General features: G+C 42.4%; 1 protein-coding gene across 12 annotated transcripts in view; it reads right to left on the bottom strand.

Moving 5' to 3' along the window:
- fhod3b (formin homology 2 domain containing 3b) overlaps positions 1–19,093 on the bottom strand; it is a 746,243-nt gene that overhangs the window by 704,236 nt on the left and 22,914 nt on the right. For all 12 annotated transcript variants that reach the window (XM_068000433.1, XM_068000425.1, XM_068000417.1 and 9 more), the window contains exon 2: positions 5,487–5,593. In XM_068000433.1, the coding sequence (XP_067856534.1) occupies positions 5,487–5,593 (107 nt within the window). The remainder of the gene's footprint in view (positions 1–5,486; positions 5,594–19,093) is intronic.

Raw genomic sequence — 19,093 nt, forward strand, 5'->3', positions numbered from 1 at the left:
TACATTTGATTGAAAAAGCATTTAACCACTGATTTCAAAGTTACAAGTTTCCATTTCACATATTCCCACAGGAGGAGGTACAGAGAGCAGGCACACTGCCAAACAAGCTTCTGGAGTAACCCAACACCGAGATACTTCATGCCCAGTGCCCTCAAATAACCCACACTAGATTTTACTGTATAATGTGGATCCCTTGTTCTTGTGGTTAATTGGAAAAAGATTCACTGCTTCATAAATTCGGGAACCTTATAAATTCAATACCTGCAGGTAGTTTTGGACTGCGTCCCATCCCTGTGAATCCAGATGGCAGACCATCTTTAAAACATTAGGAGACTCAAACAAAAAAAAGTGTAATCCAAAGTCCTTGGGAAACAACCCCAATCTTCATATGTCACTTGTTCTCAAACTTCTGTGGCCAATTTCACCCTTCTGTCAGAGGAGCTAACCCTACTGAGCTAGAACTTCCTCTATATCCACTCACAGGTAGTACAGGTACACCAGTAACTGTACACTTTCAGAGCACATCGTGAGTGAATCTCACCAGTCAATGAGCTCTGCAAGAGGTACAGTGAATGTTGGGCTCAGAATTGGACTCTATTGTAATGTTCCCTGTGCTTGAGTAAAGTGGCAAGGTTCCTGGTCAAGTCTCAACTGTAAATAATGGAAAACTGGGCAAAATGCCAGATGGCAACCATTGCCCAGGAAACTATACCCCTGCAAGGAGCCAACATTTTCAGAGCTGAAAAACTGGCAGAGCATTCCATCCAGTTTTGTTCTGCTGAAGTTCCAAGCCCATAAAATGTAGGGGTGATGAAAATAGTGGTGAATCTACTGCTCCTCATTTAACCTTAATTTCTCTTTAGGTCTTTCCTTTTTTTTGATTTCAAAATATACTTTATTTCAGTACATTTCAAACCAAGAACACTACAGATCGTACACAAGGCAATCTCATTATTACAATTCAAACACAGTATTTATGACTCATGGTGTACAATACAAGGTGGGGTGGTCTTACACGGTGGCCTTTCCCCATGGAGCCTTTGCATAGATTGAACCTCGCCTCAGTGCGTCCCGCAGCACATACTCTTGGATCTTGGAGCATGCCAGTCGGCCGTGGACACCTCCTTCAGCTGGAAGACCAGTATGTTTCAGGCAGCCTAAAGGGCCTCCTTCACCGAGCTGATGGTCTTCCAGCCGCAGGTGATATCTGTCTCGGTGTGCGTCCTGGGGAACAGTCCGTAGAGCACAGCGTCCTGTGTTACCGAACTGTTTGGGATGAACCAGGACAGATACCAACGCATCTCTCTCCACATCCTCTGCCCATCGGAAATCTCTTTAGGTCTTTCCATTTTGTGCATTCTTCTCTGGCCAGAAGGCTGCAAAGCTGACCTACTCCCAGGCCATTGCCAACTCAGCTATCAGTCAGCACCTAGAAGGTACAGAAGAGTGGAATAGTCTGACTCACCTTCAGATAGACTCTCTCCGAGGGCAGCACTTGGCTATTTCCTCATGGTATTCTGAAGATCATGAACTCACCTCATGAGGAACTGAAGGTGCACTCTTGGATACGGCATTTTGGGAACACTCATGTGCTATGCCAATGAACTACCAAATGGCCTATTAGATTTTTACCGAGATTTAACATTGCAAGACCAGCTTCTGCCCCCAGGGCACCTCAGTGAGCCAACAGTAGAGCACCCTCTTCTGACACAAAACCAGTACTGTTGCATTTAAATTTGCTCCGCTAGTCCTATCTCTAACACATTTTCCTACAATTTCCCACAGGCCTTAGACCCATGGGGCGGTGGGGGGGGGGGGGGCATTGAAAATTGCAAAAATTTCAGACCCTCCCCCCCCCCCCCCCCCCCAATTTCAAGTTTTCACTGGGGCGGAATAAGGGGCGGGCAACCAACCTGTTCTCAGAAGGCAAGTTGATCACTAAAACCTTTCAAGGAGGCTGTGGGCCTCCATTTTGAAAGGTTTTGCGATTTCAACCTCTGGGGGCCAGGGTTCCTGGGCCTTCTCCTCACGCTGCGTGAGAGGAGGTGAGAAGGCCCAAAACTGCAGGTAAATGCCTTTACAGCACAGCTTGTGGGCCCGGAGGAGCAGGAGTGCTTCCTCCAGGCCCAACAAGCCTACCTGCAGCGAACCCCCAATCCTGACCCACCACCACCCCCTAAGCTGACTAACACCCCCTGGTGACCCCTATGTCCCCATGCCCCCCCTCCCCCCAATCCATACAATCTAAGACTTACCTGTTCACTTACCTCTTTCTTGCTCTTCTCCTGTCCGACTGAGACCAGCCTGTCAATCAGGCTGGCCTATCGGATGAGAAACTGACAAAAAATAAAAGACGTCCTTACGTCAAAAATCGGGAAACCTGTACTTCCAGGTTTCCCGTCCGTGATTCGACCCCTCTGCCCCCTTCCCGGATCCAGGCTAAAATTATGCCCACGGAGTTTTAAGCAGAACTTCTCCCAAATGTACACTTGCCTCATGGTGGAAGCATTACCATTGCAAGCAAGAGATTTCCACACAGTTGCACAGGGCAATAATCCACTTATACCAAATATTTAACAAATAGCATTCATCCCTATGCAAAAAAGTGCAGAATCCATGAGAATTCTGCTTCAACTCCCATTAGGCACTACATTATACTTCAGATGAGTGTGTAACAGTTTATTCACACCATACACACACTTAATATTATGTATACAGTAACAATTTTTTTAAAATTCTCTAGTTTCATTAACTACCAACATGAACAATACAAAGCAACAGTGGTTAGGTGAGAGTATAACAGAGTTTGGTGGTGTTCAGCTGATGAATAAATGAGTGCATCTATATTTTCCAAAAGGTGGCAACCAGCACTCAATCTGCCACTGAAGTATGTTTTGTATTTGTGGATTGCAAAGCTGAACAATTATTGTCATACACCAAGCAAAACAGGTTTGCACAGAACTGAAAGCAAAATGTAAGGGAAAGAAGGGTGATAAGGGAGACAAGTTTGGCTTATTAAAACAATTTAGGACACTTATTGTGTTGTTTTAGGAAAGGAATGGGAGGGGAGGAAAGGGGCACAGAAAGAAGAGGGGAGATGGGGAGGAGGTCAATTTAGAGCAGAATAGACACTTATAAATGGCATGCACCCAACTGTCAGTATTCAAGGTGGCAGTCGGCTTCAGGTTCACTGTAATCTTTAAATAAGGCCATTTTGGGAGTGTTTAGACAACAGGATAGGTGCTCTGGAATTGCCATGCTATCAACCTATTGGATACTTTCAAATTTGATGAGTACACAGATGTATTCAAGAAACTATGTGTAGTTCTAGTAAGTGTGGTGCCTTCACACTGCGCCAGTCCACCAATATTATTCTTGTAAAGGGCAGCCTGACTCCTTTAAGCATTTTCAACTACATGGATTTTAGTAAGGCATTTGACAAGGTCCCACATGGCAGACTGGTCAGAAAGGTAAAAGCCCATGGGATACAGGGAAATGTGGCAAATTGGATCCAAAATTGGCTTAGTAACAGGAAACAAAGGGTAAAAGTTGATGGATGTCTTTGCGAATGGAAATCCGTTTCCAGTGGTGTGCCACAGGGCTCACTGTTGGGTCCCTTGCTGTTTGTGGTATATATTAATGATTTGGGCTTGAATGTAGGGGGCATGATTGGCAAATTTGCAGACGACACAAAAATTGGCCGTGTAGTTGATAGTGAAGAGGATAGCTGTAGGCTCCAAGAAGATATCAATGGGTTGGTGGAGTGGGCGGAAAAGTGGCAAATGGAGTTCAACTCGGAGAAGTGTGAGGTAATGCACTTAGGAAGGGCAAACATTAAAAGGGAATACGCAGTAAACGGGAATATATTGAGAGGGGTAGAGGAAGTGGGAGACCTTGGAGTGCATGTGCACAGGTCCCTGAAGGTGGCAGTACAGGTAGATAAAGTTGTGAAGAAGTCATACGGAATGCTCTCCGTTATTAGCCGAGGTATAGAATATAAAAGCAGGGACGTAATGATGGAACTGTATAAAACGCCGGTAAGGCCACAGCTGGAGTATTGTGTGCAGTTCTGGTCACCACATTACAGGAAGGACGTAATTGCTCTGGAGAGAGTGCAGAGAAGATTTACAAGAATGTTGCCAGGGCTTGAAAATTGCAGCTATGAGGAAAGATTGGATAGGCTGGGGTTATTTTCCTTGGAGCAGAGGAGGCTGAGGGGAGACTTAATTGAGGTGTACAAAATTATGAGGGGCCTAGATAGAGTAGACAGGAAGTACCTGTTTCGACTAGCGGAGAGTTCAAGAACTAGAGGACATAGATTTAAGCTGATTGGAAGAAGGATTAGAGAGGACATGAGGAAAAATCTTTTTACCCAGAGGGTGGTGGGTGTATGGAATTCGCTGCCTGAATTGGTGGTAGAGGCAAGGACCCTCAACTCTTTTAAAAAGACCTGGACCTGCACCTAAAGTGCTGAAAGCTGCAGGGCTATGGACTGGGTGCTGGAAGGTGGGATTAGAATGGGCAACTGGTTGTCCTTCGAGCCGGCGCGGACTCGATGGGCTGAATGGCCCCCTTCTGTGCTGTATCTTTTCTATGGTTCTAACTTACATATACACAAGGACAGTAAACTATATTACCAAGCTCAGCCAGCAATAGGCCAGAACAAAGCCCTATATAACTTCATAAGTTTATGGGTAGAACTAAAACGGGGAGTTTCACTACTAGATCACTTTAATAAATGAAACTATTAAAACAAATTATAATCAGTTTTGTTTTCAGTTTCCAATAACTTATTTAAACTGGTGAGAGGAACCTGGGCTGGAAGAATGACCAAAGGAACAGAATTAATGAACATGGTTGAAAATGACAATTGCAAAAGCTCTTTGGGTTGATAGATGTATCTGTATTGATGTTAATCCAGTTCCCGCGAACCATCAGTTTTCCAAGTCAATTCCCTTAATTATGTCATCAGTCATTACTATTTAACCAAAACAACCAGACTCAAAAAAACCCAGAGAATGTTTGATTAATCAATCATTTTTTAAAAAAAGTTTTCTGATGGTAAGTCTCCATCTTGAAGCACACAGTCTTGCATGGTCCTCACGCCCAATGCTCAAGCTCAGTACACACAACAGCAACTTCATCGTCGCTGGGTTAAAATCCTGGAACTCCCTACCCAACAGCACTGCGGGAGAACCTTCACCACACGGACTGCAGCAGTTCAAGGTGGCGGTGCACCACTGCCTTCTCAAGGGCAATTAGGGATGGGCAATAAATGCTGGCCTTGCCAGCGATGCCCACATCCCATGAATGAATAAAAAAGAACTAAAGTTTTAGTCAGTTTACAACATCAGAGTAGGTTCAAGTTGTAATGCCTTGTCAGGGACAATCTCTTGAGATATTGTGTTATTACAGGATAAAATTAGACATGTAGGCCACTACCCAATTGAAAACAAAGTCATTTTATGGCGACAGAGTTCCCTTACCCAGGATCCTCCAGGAAGCCTTCCAATTCATCTTTCTGTTCTGCCAAGTTAGACTCCAGATCCAGATAGGTACCATTGTGAGACAGCTGCAGTGCACAATCATCAAGCTGCAACAGAGAAGCAAACATTGACTTATTGATCATTACCACAATGCACAAACCCAGTCATCCTCCCAGCTACTCAACCAGGTACTTGCTTAAAGAGCATAGGGGCTGCTATATGTCCTCAAGTATTTCATAATTCCATGTTTATTTCATTAATCCAATATCAGTTCCCAACCCATGACCTCAGTTTACTTATTCAGTCTTTGGAATTGGACTCAGGTCAGTCAATGGGTTAATTCCTTACCAGTGTCAACCTTCAGGTGAACATAAAGTAGGGGAACTATATGCATTTCGAGCAATTATTTTCAAAAAAAGGTACAAAAATTGTCTCAAAAAACTACTTAATTGCATCTGGATTAAATTATATTGTCTTTTTATGTTGTTTGATTCCATAGGGCTACTCACTTAGAATCATAGAATGGTTACAACACAGAAGGAGGTCATTCAGCATATTAAGCCCGTGCCAGCTCTTTGTAAGAGCAATCCAATTAGTATCATTCCCCTGCTTTTCCCTGTAGCCCTACAATTTTTTTCCCTTCAAATATTTATCCAATTCCTTTTTGAAAGCCACGATTGAATCTGCTTCCACCACCCTTTCAGGCAGCGCATTCCAGATCATAACTACCCACTGCGCAAAAATTTTTTTCCTCATGTCGCCTTTGATTCTTTTGCCAATCACCTTAAATCTGTGTCCTCTGGTTCTCAATCTTTTCGCCAACGAGAACAGTTTCTCTTTATTTACTTTATCTAAACCGTTCATGATTTTGAACACATCTATCAAATCCCCCCTTAACCTTCTCTGCTCGAAGAACAACCCCAGCTTCTCCAGTCTATCCACATAACAGAAGACCCTCATCCCTGGAACCATTCTAGTAAATCTTTTCTGCACCCTCTCTAAGGTCTTGACATCCTTCCTAAAGAGAGGTGTCCAGAATTGGACACAATACTCCAGTTGTGGCCGAACCAGCGTTTTATAAAGGTTCATCATAACTTCCTTGTTTTTGTACTCTTTTGCCTCTACTTATAAAGCCCAAGATCCCATTTGCTTTTTTTAAAAACTGCTTTCTCAACCTGTCCTGCCACCTTCAAAGATTTGTGCACATATAGCCCAGATCTCTCTATTCCTACACCCCCTCTAGAATTCTTTATTCTTTCTTCCAAAATGTATCACTTTGCACTTCTCTGCATTAAAATGCATCTACCATGTGTCCGCCCATTCCACCAGCCTGTATAGCCTCTTGAAGTCTATTACTATCCTCCTCACTGTTTACTACACTTCCAAGTTTTGTGTCATCTGCAAATTTTGAAATTACACCCTGTACACCCAAGTCCAAGACATTACTATATATCAAAAAAATGCAGTGGTCCTAGTACCGATCCCTGGGGGACACCACTGAATACCACTTACAGGCAGTTAAGACTAAAATCAATTGAACAATATTTGCTGAGCAATGAATTCTGTAGATGTTGGTAAAACTGCAACAGTGAATCTAAATCCTTCATCAAATTAAGTGACTATGATATTAAAATAAGATTAGACAGGAAGCTGGCTGGTAGCCTGGTGCACTCAAAGCTTTATATCACACCAGCAGAACACGAGGACATGCCTGTGTTTAGGATGGGACACTAAATGGAAGCCGGGAGGTTTGAGCAGGCGGGGGTAAGTCTGGGTGCACGACTCAGCAGCGCACTCACCAAAAATTTCTGAATGGTGTTGGCAAAAATCTAGCTGTCCGTGTACCTTGCTGACAGGAATAGGCCATATTGATACGAGGCCCGAATAAAAACAGTGGGGAAGGGAAGAATGAGAGGAAAACCATAACTGTGGTTGACTGAAAATAAGCCCAAAGCTTAAAAGTTAAGGGTGGTTGTGAAGTCAACAGCTACACACACAGCACTGCTAGAGGAGGAGTTTGACTACAGGTTATCTTGAAGCATGTAGCACAGCACAGTCAGTGTCCCTTGTAAACAGAAGCCTCCACAGTGCACTGTTGCTGGAGTAGTGTGCTTAGGTATCGGTAGCTGGGTGCAGAACATCTCTGGTACAACCGATTTGCCATTGGTCCTCCTCATCGTCTTCCACAAAAGACACTGAGGGTTCCCAAATGGAAATCAATGGTGTTCCTGCTGTGGTGATTGGAAAATGGCAGGAGCCTTTGGGACAAATATTTGGGCAGAAATAAACAAAGCGGCAACAGGAAAAACAAAAAGAGGAACACTGCAGAAATAACCTCCAAATGCTCCTACTAATCTTCTTATAGGGTTCCTTAAAGCTACTTCCATAAATAGCATAGTGTCTAGATTGTCACTACGTGGGTGCAATCAGTAACTCCACGGTTTTCCTGCAACATGGAAATGGTGCAGGGCCCTTTCATTCTGCTGCCAGATTGCTACAGGAAGACAGAAGGTGCCCTGACACATCATCTGTAACATGTGTACACTGGATGATTGATGTGGTAAGTGAGAATGAGGCCCAAGGCATAAAAATTCAGGGTCGAGGGCCACCCCCCCACCTCGAGTGCCACTCCTGTGATAGAGAATATCTGCAGGTCAGCTTCTAGTTAATGGCATAGATCAGTCACTGCCCCTGATGGTGCAATGTCTGAAGGGCATATCCAGCGCCGAGAAGACTCTCAAACTTGATTATCGAGAGGAGGTAAAAGTCATACACATGGATGCACATCCTTCCTTTAACTCTCCTCCAAATAAACAAAACCAAAGGAATTCCCATATTCCATTTATTACGTTGGAACAATCAAAACTGTTGCTGCTAAAAATCTGGGCAAAAAAAAACTTAAAGTGACCACTCAGAAATTCACTATTGAATTTCACTGTCAGAAATGTGCAGGATAAACACCAACATGCGCGGAGCGGCCTGTTTCATGTTGCAATGTCTATGTAAGTAATCACAACTGCTTCTCCCTGTAAGAAGTCACTTGGTATCTGCTGTGACCCTCATTATTTCATGACCAACTGTGCATTCCCCCCAAAAAAAAGGTAACTTTTGTTTGTGCTCGTATGCAGTCATTTCCATTAATGTTAATGGGCCAGATTTTGCTGTGAGCGGCGATCGAATGGCACTTGCCCATAGACTTTCCACAGGGTTTTGCACAGTAAGTTGCTATCAGCCAAACATCCAAACAGCGCAGCACCCTTTACAGGGTATCTGGGACCTGTGTGAACAAGGCAAACAACTGTGTATCTCCTCAATCAATCAGGTTGAAGAATCGTTAATAAGCAACACAGAGTCTGAACCAGGAAGTATAAGTTAGAATAATGAATTCAAGGTCAAATCAGGTACAGAAAGAGAAATGAAGAGGGAAAGGTTGGATTGAGAGAGAGCAATAAAAGAGACAAAGAAAAAGCAAAATCTCCAACAATAATTAAAATCTGAAGGAATGAGACTCCACATTTGTAAAAGTTAATTTTCAGTGCCAGAGAGGTTGTTTGGCTGTAATTAAGACTTACCACACTGTTAAAAGGGTACTTAGACTGGAATGGACAAGCCCTAAATTTTTGTGGCGAGTTTAGTCCATATCTATGATGTCCGTAGAGGAACTTCACTCCGTTCAATATATTTGAATGGGGAGCCAGACGGCATTTTCACGCCGCTTACGGAGGAGTTGCGCATCTCTGATAGCAGCTACCGGATTTTTGCATTTAACTGCGCATGTGCACTCACCAGAAATTACTGCCCAATTTGCGCATAAATAATGAGTGTTGTTAGCGTCACCATTACTTTCACCGCAAAATCCAGCCCAATATTTAAATAAAACCCTTGCATATTTTAAGCCAATTTTTAAAAAAAGATCAGGTGTGCAAAACAGACTGAGCCCTGCGATATAGGGTTTCTGCCCAAATGCCCAGTCCTCACCAGCACCTCTGGGCGTTGGAAGAGAAAAAGTGAGCCCTTCTTGTCATATTACAGCACTGGCACCTAGCAGTATATTGTCAGATTGGTAATTGAGCTTGCACATTCTTGCCTGCATAAAAAGATTCTTCAACTATAAAAGTAAGAAACATGGACTGCCAGATGATTTTGTAACATTTGTTTCACATAGCCAGTTATACTGTGTTTTTCATACAAAATCCAGTCTAACTGGAGTGAAGTCACTGATCTAGTGGCATATTGAATATGAACTTGTGCTTCACACGGTCTTTAATACAACTAGAATTAGTATGAAACTTTGAAAAATTATAAAAAAGAAAGATCAAAAATGGAAATGGCAGTCTATAAGAGACTGAGGTACAACTGCCACCACCACCCCCCCCCCAATTACAGTTCCATTGGCACTGGTCAGCCTCTGATACCTTTCCCCAGGTGCTCATTCTTGCCGTGCAAGCTTAGACAGAGTTTTAGCAGCTAAACTCAATCTGTTCTCATTCACTCACTTTTGAGCAAGGCCTGCTTGCCAGTGGATATCACTGGAAACAGGAACCCTGGCTGATTTGCTCCTCCTTAACTTGGAACACCAATATCAACTGTAGCAAACCCACAAAACACCTTAGATCCACTACCTAACTCAGTAGAGACCAGGAATCAAACCCAGGACCTTCTGGTCTGCATGACTCAGTTACATATTGCCTCATCATGGGAGTCATTTGGAATGGTCCACATTTAAATCATTGATGCTGGGGACAGTCAGCTTTTTAGTAATGCCAAAACCACGACTGCATGGATCCGTGTATACGCACTTACAATACACATGCACAGGTCAAGTTTAACTAACTATGGAATTATGTGGAACTAGGAATACAAATCTGTGCTACCATGTCTTCATCGCTTTAAAGGAGCTAATGATGTCAAACCAGAGCCTACAGCATAACAAAGCCCATAAACAACATGTGATAACAATACTGGAGTCAAGACAGATCACAAAAAGGGTTACGTGGGCAATTAGACTAAATTATTTGAATCAGGATGACACATGCACCTCTAAAAAAAATCAAATGGAGGCAAACAGAGCTCTGCTTTTATCTCATTTTGGACGAGACAAAAAGTGGGTAAAAACTGGAAAGAAAAATATAAAATATTCAGTGGGGCAAACATAGATTAGTGGTTCAATGAAGGACATCACAAGAACCTGTGGACTTTTAGTTGAAATATTTAATATTCTGCAGATTTCAGATTTGGAAAGCCCCACTAGCATAGTGTGTTCTGGAACTCCCGTTCTAAACCCTAGAACCCCGTACCAGTAACATTCAGAACCAGAAACCAGGGCGGCAGTACTGTCAAAACAAATGGCCACCTTTATTGGTCTGTAAAAATCACCAGCCTACTGCAATTTTAATAGAGGTTATTTACAGCATGGTTCGGTCCATGTTTAAAGCTGGTAGTAGTTTTGTTTCATAGGCTTTAACTGGCCATTTCGAACAGTTACAAGTTCATCTTTTTCTTCTGTAGTTATATTTAGTAAACAAGGATTAAGCACAGACTAAGGTGCACTTCTGAAATTTAAAACACTGTTGATATACTTATAGAATCATAGAATCATAGAAGTTACAACATGGAAACAGGCCCTTCGGCCCAACATGTCCATGTCGCCCAGTTTATACCACTAAGCTAGTCCCAATTGCCTGCACTTGGCCCATATCCCTCGATACCCATCTTCCCCATGTAACTGTCCAAATGCTTTTTAAAAGACAAAATTGTACCCGCCTCTACTACTGCCTCTGGCAGCTCGTTCCAGACACTCACCACCCTTTGAGTGAAAAAATTGCCCCTCTGGATCCTTTTGTATCTCTCCCCTCTCACCTTAAATCTGTGCCCCCTCGTTATAGACTCCCCTACCTTTGGGAAAAGATTTTGACTATCGACCTTATCTATGCCCCTCATTATTTTATAGACTTCTATAAGATCACCCCTTAACCTCCTACTCTCCAGGGAATAAAGTCCCAGTCTGTCTAACCTCTCCCTGTAAGTCAAACCATCAAGTCCCGGTAGCATCCTAGTAAATCTTTTCTGCACTCTTTCTAGTTTAATAATATCCTTTCTATAATAGGGTGACCAGAACTGTACACAGTACTCCAAGTGTGGCCTCACCAATGCCCTGTACAACTTCAACAAGACATCCCAACTCCTGCATTCAATGTTCTGACCAATGAAACCAAGCATGCTGAATGCCTTCTTCACCACCCTATCCACCTGTGACTCCACTTTCAAGGAGCTATGAATCTGTACTCCTAGATCTCTTTGTTCTATAACTCTCCCCAACGCCCTACCATTAACGGAGTAGGTCCTGGCCCGATTCGATCTACCAAAATGCATCACCTCACATTTATCTAAATTAAACTCCATCTGCCATTCATCGGCCCACTGGCCCAATTTATCAAGATCCCGTTGCAATCCTAGATAACCTTCTTCACTGTCCACAATGCCACCAATCTTGGTGTCATCTGCAAACTTACTAACCATGCCTCCTAAATTCTCATCCAAATCATTAATATAATAACAAATAACAGCGGACCCAGCACCGATCCCTGAGGCACACCGCTGGACACAGGCATCCAGTTTGAAAAACAACCCTCGACAACCACCCTCTGTCTTCTGTCGTCAAGCCAATTTTGTATCCAATTGGCTACCTCACCTTGGATCCCATGAGATTTAACCTTATGTAACAACCTACCATGCGGTACCTTGTCAAATGCTTTGCTGAAGTCCATGTAGACCACGTCTACTGCACAGCCCTCATCTATCTTCTTGGTTACCCCTTCAAAAAACTCAATCAAATTCGTGAGACATGATTTTCCTCTCACAAAACCATGCTGACTGTTCCTAATTAGTCCCTGCCTCTCCAAATGCCTGTAGATTCTGTCCCTCAGAATACCCTCTAACAACTTACCCACTACAGATGTCAGGCTCACTGGTCTGTAGTTCCCAGGCTTTTCCCTGCCGCCCAGTTGTGTGAAGCTTGTGTGAAGCTTGTGTGAAGCTTGAAAATTTCAATGATCTACAATGTGAGAAACAATGTAGAACTTGCATGTACAGAATAAAAGGCCATTTTATTCCTGGCAAGGCAAAGACACTTACTTTGAGATTTTCTCCATCTAGTCCCTTGCCTCGCTCCCCTTGCAATTCTGGCCAATAGATGGTTGATAACCTACTCCAATGTACGATGCTGCTGTGAGGCCAGTCACTAGGAAGTGAGAAAGGCTGGCTTCAAATGACATACTTTTCCCAGCTCTTGGGAAAGTACCTAATCTCTACTTGCTATTTTCTCATTAGCTCTGTGCGGAGTATTCAGCATTGCCAACATTCTCAATGGGAGTCCAACCCATTGTCCAAAGTAGAGCTGAAAGAGTCAGATGCAACTTCTTTAGCTCTGCTTCAGCATTTACCTCAGATTCTTGCTTGGATGTTGGGTCTAGACACCCTTCTAGGATTGAAAATTTTGAGGATTGGAGTCACGATCCTGCATCCCACCAATCTATGATGCAGCACACTGGTACTCCAAAGCTTTACACCATTTACATCAGGGTCTGTACATTTCAACAAAAAAAGAGCTTTATACAAGACTCAAACTTTAGAAATAAAATTGCTAACATCACCTGATGACTCAGTGGGTATCGACATTGTGAGATGGCACTGAGCCACACACACCAGGAAGGGCCAGATTTGATTCTTGCTCTATGCAAAGTGAATGGATCTCAGATTTCTTGGTAACAGCAACACTGGCATATAGAGGACCAGAAAAGACTCTGCAGTCCATCTGGAGGCCAGTCCCAAAACTGAATACCTTTAAATAATGCCCATTCCCTCAAGTAGCCATCTAATTCTTCCTTAAATTATCTGCCTCCCTTTCACAAAACACCACCTTCTGTGCAAAGTAATTAAATCCAAGCAGTGTATCCCTTCCCTTTTAAGCTCAAGTCCTTGTTTCCTAGTTCTTGAGTTGTGACAATCGAATACAAATTGGGGTTAACTTATCTATTGTCTGAAGAATCTTGTGAATATTTCAGTAACAATTAGCGAGGAGAAGGCTCGGGAGTGGGGCAAAGTAAACAATTCCAGCTCTTTCACCAACCCTCAGAGCTTAGATACCTTAAGCTTGGTGCCAGTTTGGTTACCCTTTTCTGCACTGCCTAGATCTCTCTGCTGTAATACGGTGACTAGAACAATACGGTGTGGCCATATCAGTATCTTGGATGTACATAACACTGGGATTTGTTGTCTACCCTCTGGCTATACACCCAAAGATCTGTTTAGCTTTCCTTATTGCTACCATACTTAGCTGTTGTTTTAATGAGCTTTCCCATCCCCTGATCCCTCTCCTGTATTGGGTCCTGCAGTCTATAGCTATTTAGTTTATATCCCCACTGCTTAGTCCCCTTCCTTACTCTCATGATCTTGCATTTGTCCACACATCTCTTGAATGGCCCTGTGCTAGAGGCAAGAGAACCTTCAGCTAGTTCAGCTGATCAGTGATCCCTACTGGAAAGCATGGGTGTCAGGAAAGAACACGGCAGTGACACCCAGGCCTGAGAGCTTTCCTGCACACCCTTCCAAAAGACATTTTTGTAATCTTCACTTGGGGGGGGGGGGCGGGGGGGTAGGGGGGGCACAATAAAAAAAAACGAGTGTGTGCTTTGAAAGCTGAAATGATGATTTAATAGTGGAAGGGTTAACCTTACTAAGTGCCATACAATACAGGGCTTTGACTAAGATAATCCCAGTTAACTCATTCCCAGTTTAATTTGGCAATCTGTAGTTTGCCCAATTTGCACACGTGACTATGCAAATATGGAGCTGTATAGTGGACAAATTCTAAACCCTGACAGAAACATAGTAACTTATTCCACTTTAAGCTGCTGTTTGCTTCCCCAAGGAGCTGGGCAAGAACCTTTCAAGTACAGTTTCCTTCACAGTTCGGAGCCCTCTCACCACTGGAAGTTAAGGCACTGCTGAATTGTGTATGACAGTCAAAATTACAATTATTTTTAAAAAGCTCTGAACTATGCAGCTATTTCAGGATTACAGTCAGAAGCAGCGGTATTGCTGTATTAAATGGAGCTTCTACCAGTACCTTAAAGTCCTGGGACTTTGTGTTCCAAAAATTCAGTTCCAGTGCCACTGTATTTTCTTCCATGTCAAGTGTACACTGCAATACGCTGTGTATTTGCTAAAGTGAACTTTTAACTCTTATTTGCCTATTTGATCGTTATTTAATTATGGTTCAAATTATTTGCAGCATCTGTTGAAACTGCCAACTTTAAACCAACACACAGAAAGTATGAATTAAATAAAGCACGTTCAGCCCATCAAGCTGATCCTTACATAAACCAGGTACAATCCTCTCAGTCATGGGCTATAATCCAGTCATTTAATCTTCCGAGGGGAGAGTTCTGTATAAATACTCCCTGACCCTTAAAGACAAGGAAGCAAAGCTCCAGGATAGTCATCCATCTCCACCATTCAGTCCTGTCCTCATTCCATTGTGGTCTCCGTATATAAACATGGTGAAATGAGTTTGAAGACACCTTCTGAAGGGGACACTGCCACTTTAATGTACAACTATGTCAAAGCTGATGGAGCTTGACAAAGTTGTGATTGGATTGGCATTACTGCTTGATAATTGCTCACCTTCTCAAACAAGCTCAACAATTACATTACAATCTGCTTACAACTGGTCAGAATGAATGGTCTATCATGTTTTACACTGGAATAGATTGAACCTAGTTATAAACTCTCAGTCTCCTATGCTAGCATTTTAACATTCTGGAACACCACCTCAGTAAGGACAAGGCAGATCTTGAACCAGCTTGCGCTTTACTACACTACTACAAAGGCCTTCAGGGAATATTTGTATGGCAATAGAAGCCATAAACATTTAAAGAGTTACAGCTAATGCAGTTTATTACAGTGTGGTTTTATACTATGTCAGTTCTAAATAAAAGCAGCAGCATTTATAGCACACAGACAACAAAATAGCCTCATCACATCAAATATGGTAAAGGGTCCTGCACATAAAACTTTAACACCCTTACCCCACCCCCCCTGCCTTGCCCAGAGGAGAGCTAACAATGCAAAGGAGTATCCTCTCATTTATTGTGTACTAAGAGGTGTAGAGGAACAAAGGGACCTTGGAGGGCATGTCCACAGATCCCATAAGATAGCAGGACAGGTAGATAAGGTGATTAAAAAGACATACGGGATACTTTCCTTTTTTAGCCGAGGCACAGAATATAAGAGCAGGGAGGTAATGCTAGAACTGTTTAAAACATTGGTTAGGCCACAGCTTGAGTACTACATACAGTTCTGGTCATCACATTACAGGAAAGATGTGATTGCAGTAGAGAGGGTACAAAGGAGATTTACGAGGATGTTGCCAGGGCTGGAGAGTTTTAGTTATGACAAAAGATTGGATAGGCTGGGGATGTTTTCTTTGGAACAAAGGAGGCTGAGTGGAGATTTAATTGAGGTATATAAAATTATGACAGGACTAAACAGAGTAGATAGGGAGGATCTATTTCCCTTAGAAGAGGGGTCAGTGACCAGGAAGCATAAATTTAAAGTAATTGGTAGAAGGATTGGAGGGGAGCTAAGGAGAATTTTTTTCACCCAGAGGGTGGTGGGGGTCTAGAACTCACTGCCTGAAAGGATAGTAGAGGCAGAAACCCTCAACTCATTTAAAAAATACTTGGATGTGCACTCGAAGTGCCGTAACCTACAGGCGATGGACCGAGTGCTGGAACGTGGGATCATACTGGATAGCTCTTTTTCGGCCAGCAGACATGATGGGCCAAATGGCCTCCTTCTGTGTCGTAACGTTCTATGATTCACTCCGTGGTGGACTGATTCGGATTGGCTTTGGCCAAGTGGATTAGATAACTTTATAACAATCAAATGAAGGAATATCAGAGGGAGTGATATAGATTGACAATCATCACTGATCACCCCTCAACCTTCTAAACTCAAGGGAATATAAACCAGATTTATGCAACCTGTCCTCAAGTTAACACTTTAAACTCCAGTATCATTCTTGTGAATATGCAAGGCCAGTATATTCTTCCTGTGATGCAGTGCCCAAAACTGAACATGATACTCCAGATGGAGTCTGACCAAGGCTCTGTAATAACTGAAGCATAACTTCCTTCCCTTTGTATTCCACCCTGCTGCCCCCCCCAAGATAAAGGCCAACATTCTTTCAGTTTTTTTGATTATTACTTACAATTTAGTTCTGGATGGTTGATATTATAGTAATAAAAAGTTACTCCTGACATTGGGAGTAGCTTTACTATGTTTTTTTAAGCAACATAATGCATGAACTAAAAACAGTAAAAGTCCAGGAATCTTCCCTTAACAATTCAACAATCTATGGGTTAAACGGTCGACATGACCAACAGTGTTCTGCTAAACCTTATAGATATAGATGCATTTCCTTAAGCGATACATCAAAGTAGAGTTCAATGGATAAACAAAAACAGAGAAGGAATGAACTCGCATTTATATAGCATTTTTCACGAACTAAGAATGTGCCAAAGCGCTTTACAGCCTATGAATTATTTTTGCAGTGTAGTCATAAAAACGACAGCCAATTTGCGCACAGTAAGATCCCACAAATAGCAATAAGATAAAATGACCAAATAATCGGTCTTAGTGATGTTGGTTGAGGGATAAATATTGGCCAGGGCACCGGAGCTAAGTCCCCTGCTCTTCTTCGAATAATGCCATGGGATCTTTTACGTCCACCTGAGGGGGCAGATGGGGGCCTCGGTTGAACATCTCATCCAAAAGACGGCACCTCCGACAGTGCACTGAAGCATCAGCCTGGATTATGTGCTAACGTTTCTGGGGTGGGACTTGAACCCACAACCTTCTGACTCAGAGGCAAGAGTGATACTAATGAGCTGAGGCTAATAAAAACTGAACTGGCATACGATCAAGCTTTGGTTAATACAAAAAAAACCAAAAAGAATATAGAAAGTGTGGGAATTTTTTTTTTGAAGTGACATTCTTGTGAAAAGGGATACAGTAGAAGTAGTGTACATAGATTTTCAGAAGGCATTCAATAAAGTGTCTCACAGGATACTGGTTACAAAAACTGAGGAAATGTAACATGGATTAAAACAAAATGGGTTGTGGACAAAAAACGAAGGCTTGGGTTTAATAAGTGTTGCTCAGATTATAAAAGGGTTGGAAGTGAGAAGTGTGTGCCCCAGGGGTCAGTGCTGGGTCCACATCTGCCACACACACACACACACACCCCACTTTGGCATAAGGAGCATGATATCGAAATATGTTGAAGATGCAGGAGTAAAAGGTTTGGCAAACAGCTAGAAGGATGGTAAAATACTTCAGGATAACCAACAGATTGGCAGAAAAGGTGACAGGTGCCAGATGCAACTTAATGTAGAGAGGGGTGAGGTGATACATTTGGGAGGGAAACAAAGAATGGGAGTATACACAATGGAAAGACATTGAAGAGTGTGGAGGAACAAAAGAGACCGAGGGGTGGAAATGCACATTCCCTTGAATGTGAGAGTGCGGGTAGATAGGTAATAAAAAGACCAACAGCATTTTTAGGTTCAAAAGTGGGGCAGATTATAACAGTAAGGCAATAATGATGAATTTATAAAAAGATTAGGCCACATTGTGCAGTTTTGGGTGCCCCATTATAGAAAGGACATTAAAGCCATAGAGAGTGTACAGCGTAGATTCACTAGGTTAATACCAGGGATGGGAAACTATAGTTATGAGGAGAGACTTGAGATACTGGGACTATTTCCAGTGGATCAGAGATTAAAGAGGTTTTTAAAATTATGAAACATTATGATAAGAGTGAAAAGGGATCGACAATTTCCTCTGGTTGGGAAGTCAGTGATTAGACGCCATCAATTTAAAATTATCACTAAGCGAGGAGAGGGGGTAAGAGAAATTTCTTTACACAGAGTGTTGTTGGAGCATGGAATGATGCACCACAGGTTGAGGACGAGATCATTGCATCTTTTAAGGGAAAATTAGATAATTCTTTTAAGCAGAGGAAGATATAGAGCTATAGTGTGAGTGCAGGAAGTGGGATTAGTTTGGAATTGCTCCAGTGAAGTCAGCAGACACGATGAGCCAAATGGCCTCCTTCTATGCTGTACAGTTCTATGGTTCTGCTATGAAGGTCATACACCCAAAACAAGAAACTGTCTTTTCTCTTTATATATGCTGAGTAACCTGCTATATATTTTCAGCATGTTTATTATATAAGAACGGGAAATATTCCAAAAACCCATCCTGAATTTCAACAGATGAAGAGGAAGAAAACATCTCAATTCTTCACAGAAAAAAATCCCAAATTATTTGAATGTATATAAAAATAACTCATTCTGTACTAAAGCGACAAGGAATGATTCAGCAACTTTCACAGTCAAATAAGGACCTCAAACTAATTAATGCACTTCACTTGTATAATGATATGGTGTCTCTCTCCATGAATTCATTATAAAACCACCTGGGTCAAACAACCTTATTAAAATTCAGTTTTATGAACTCACATTTGGAAACTAGGAAAACTG

The sequence above is a fragment of the Heptranchias perlo genome, chromosome 2 (genome assembly GCF_035084215.1).
Source record: "Heptranchias perlo isolate sHepPer1 chromosome 2, sHepPer1.hap1, whole genome shotgun sequence".
NCBI classification, from domain to species: Eukaryota; Metazoa; Chordata; class Chondrichthyes; order Hexanchiformes; family Hexanchidae; genus Heptranchias; species Heptranchias perlo.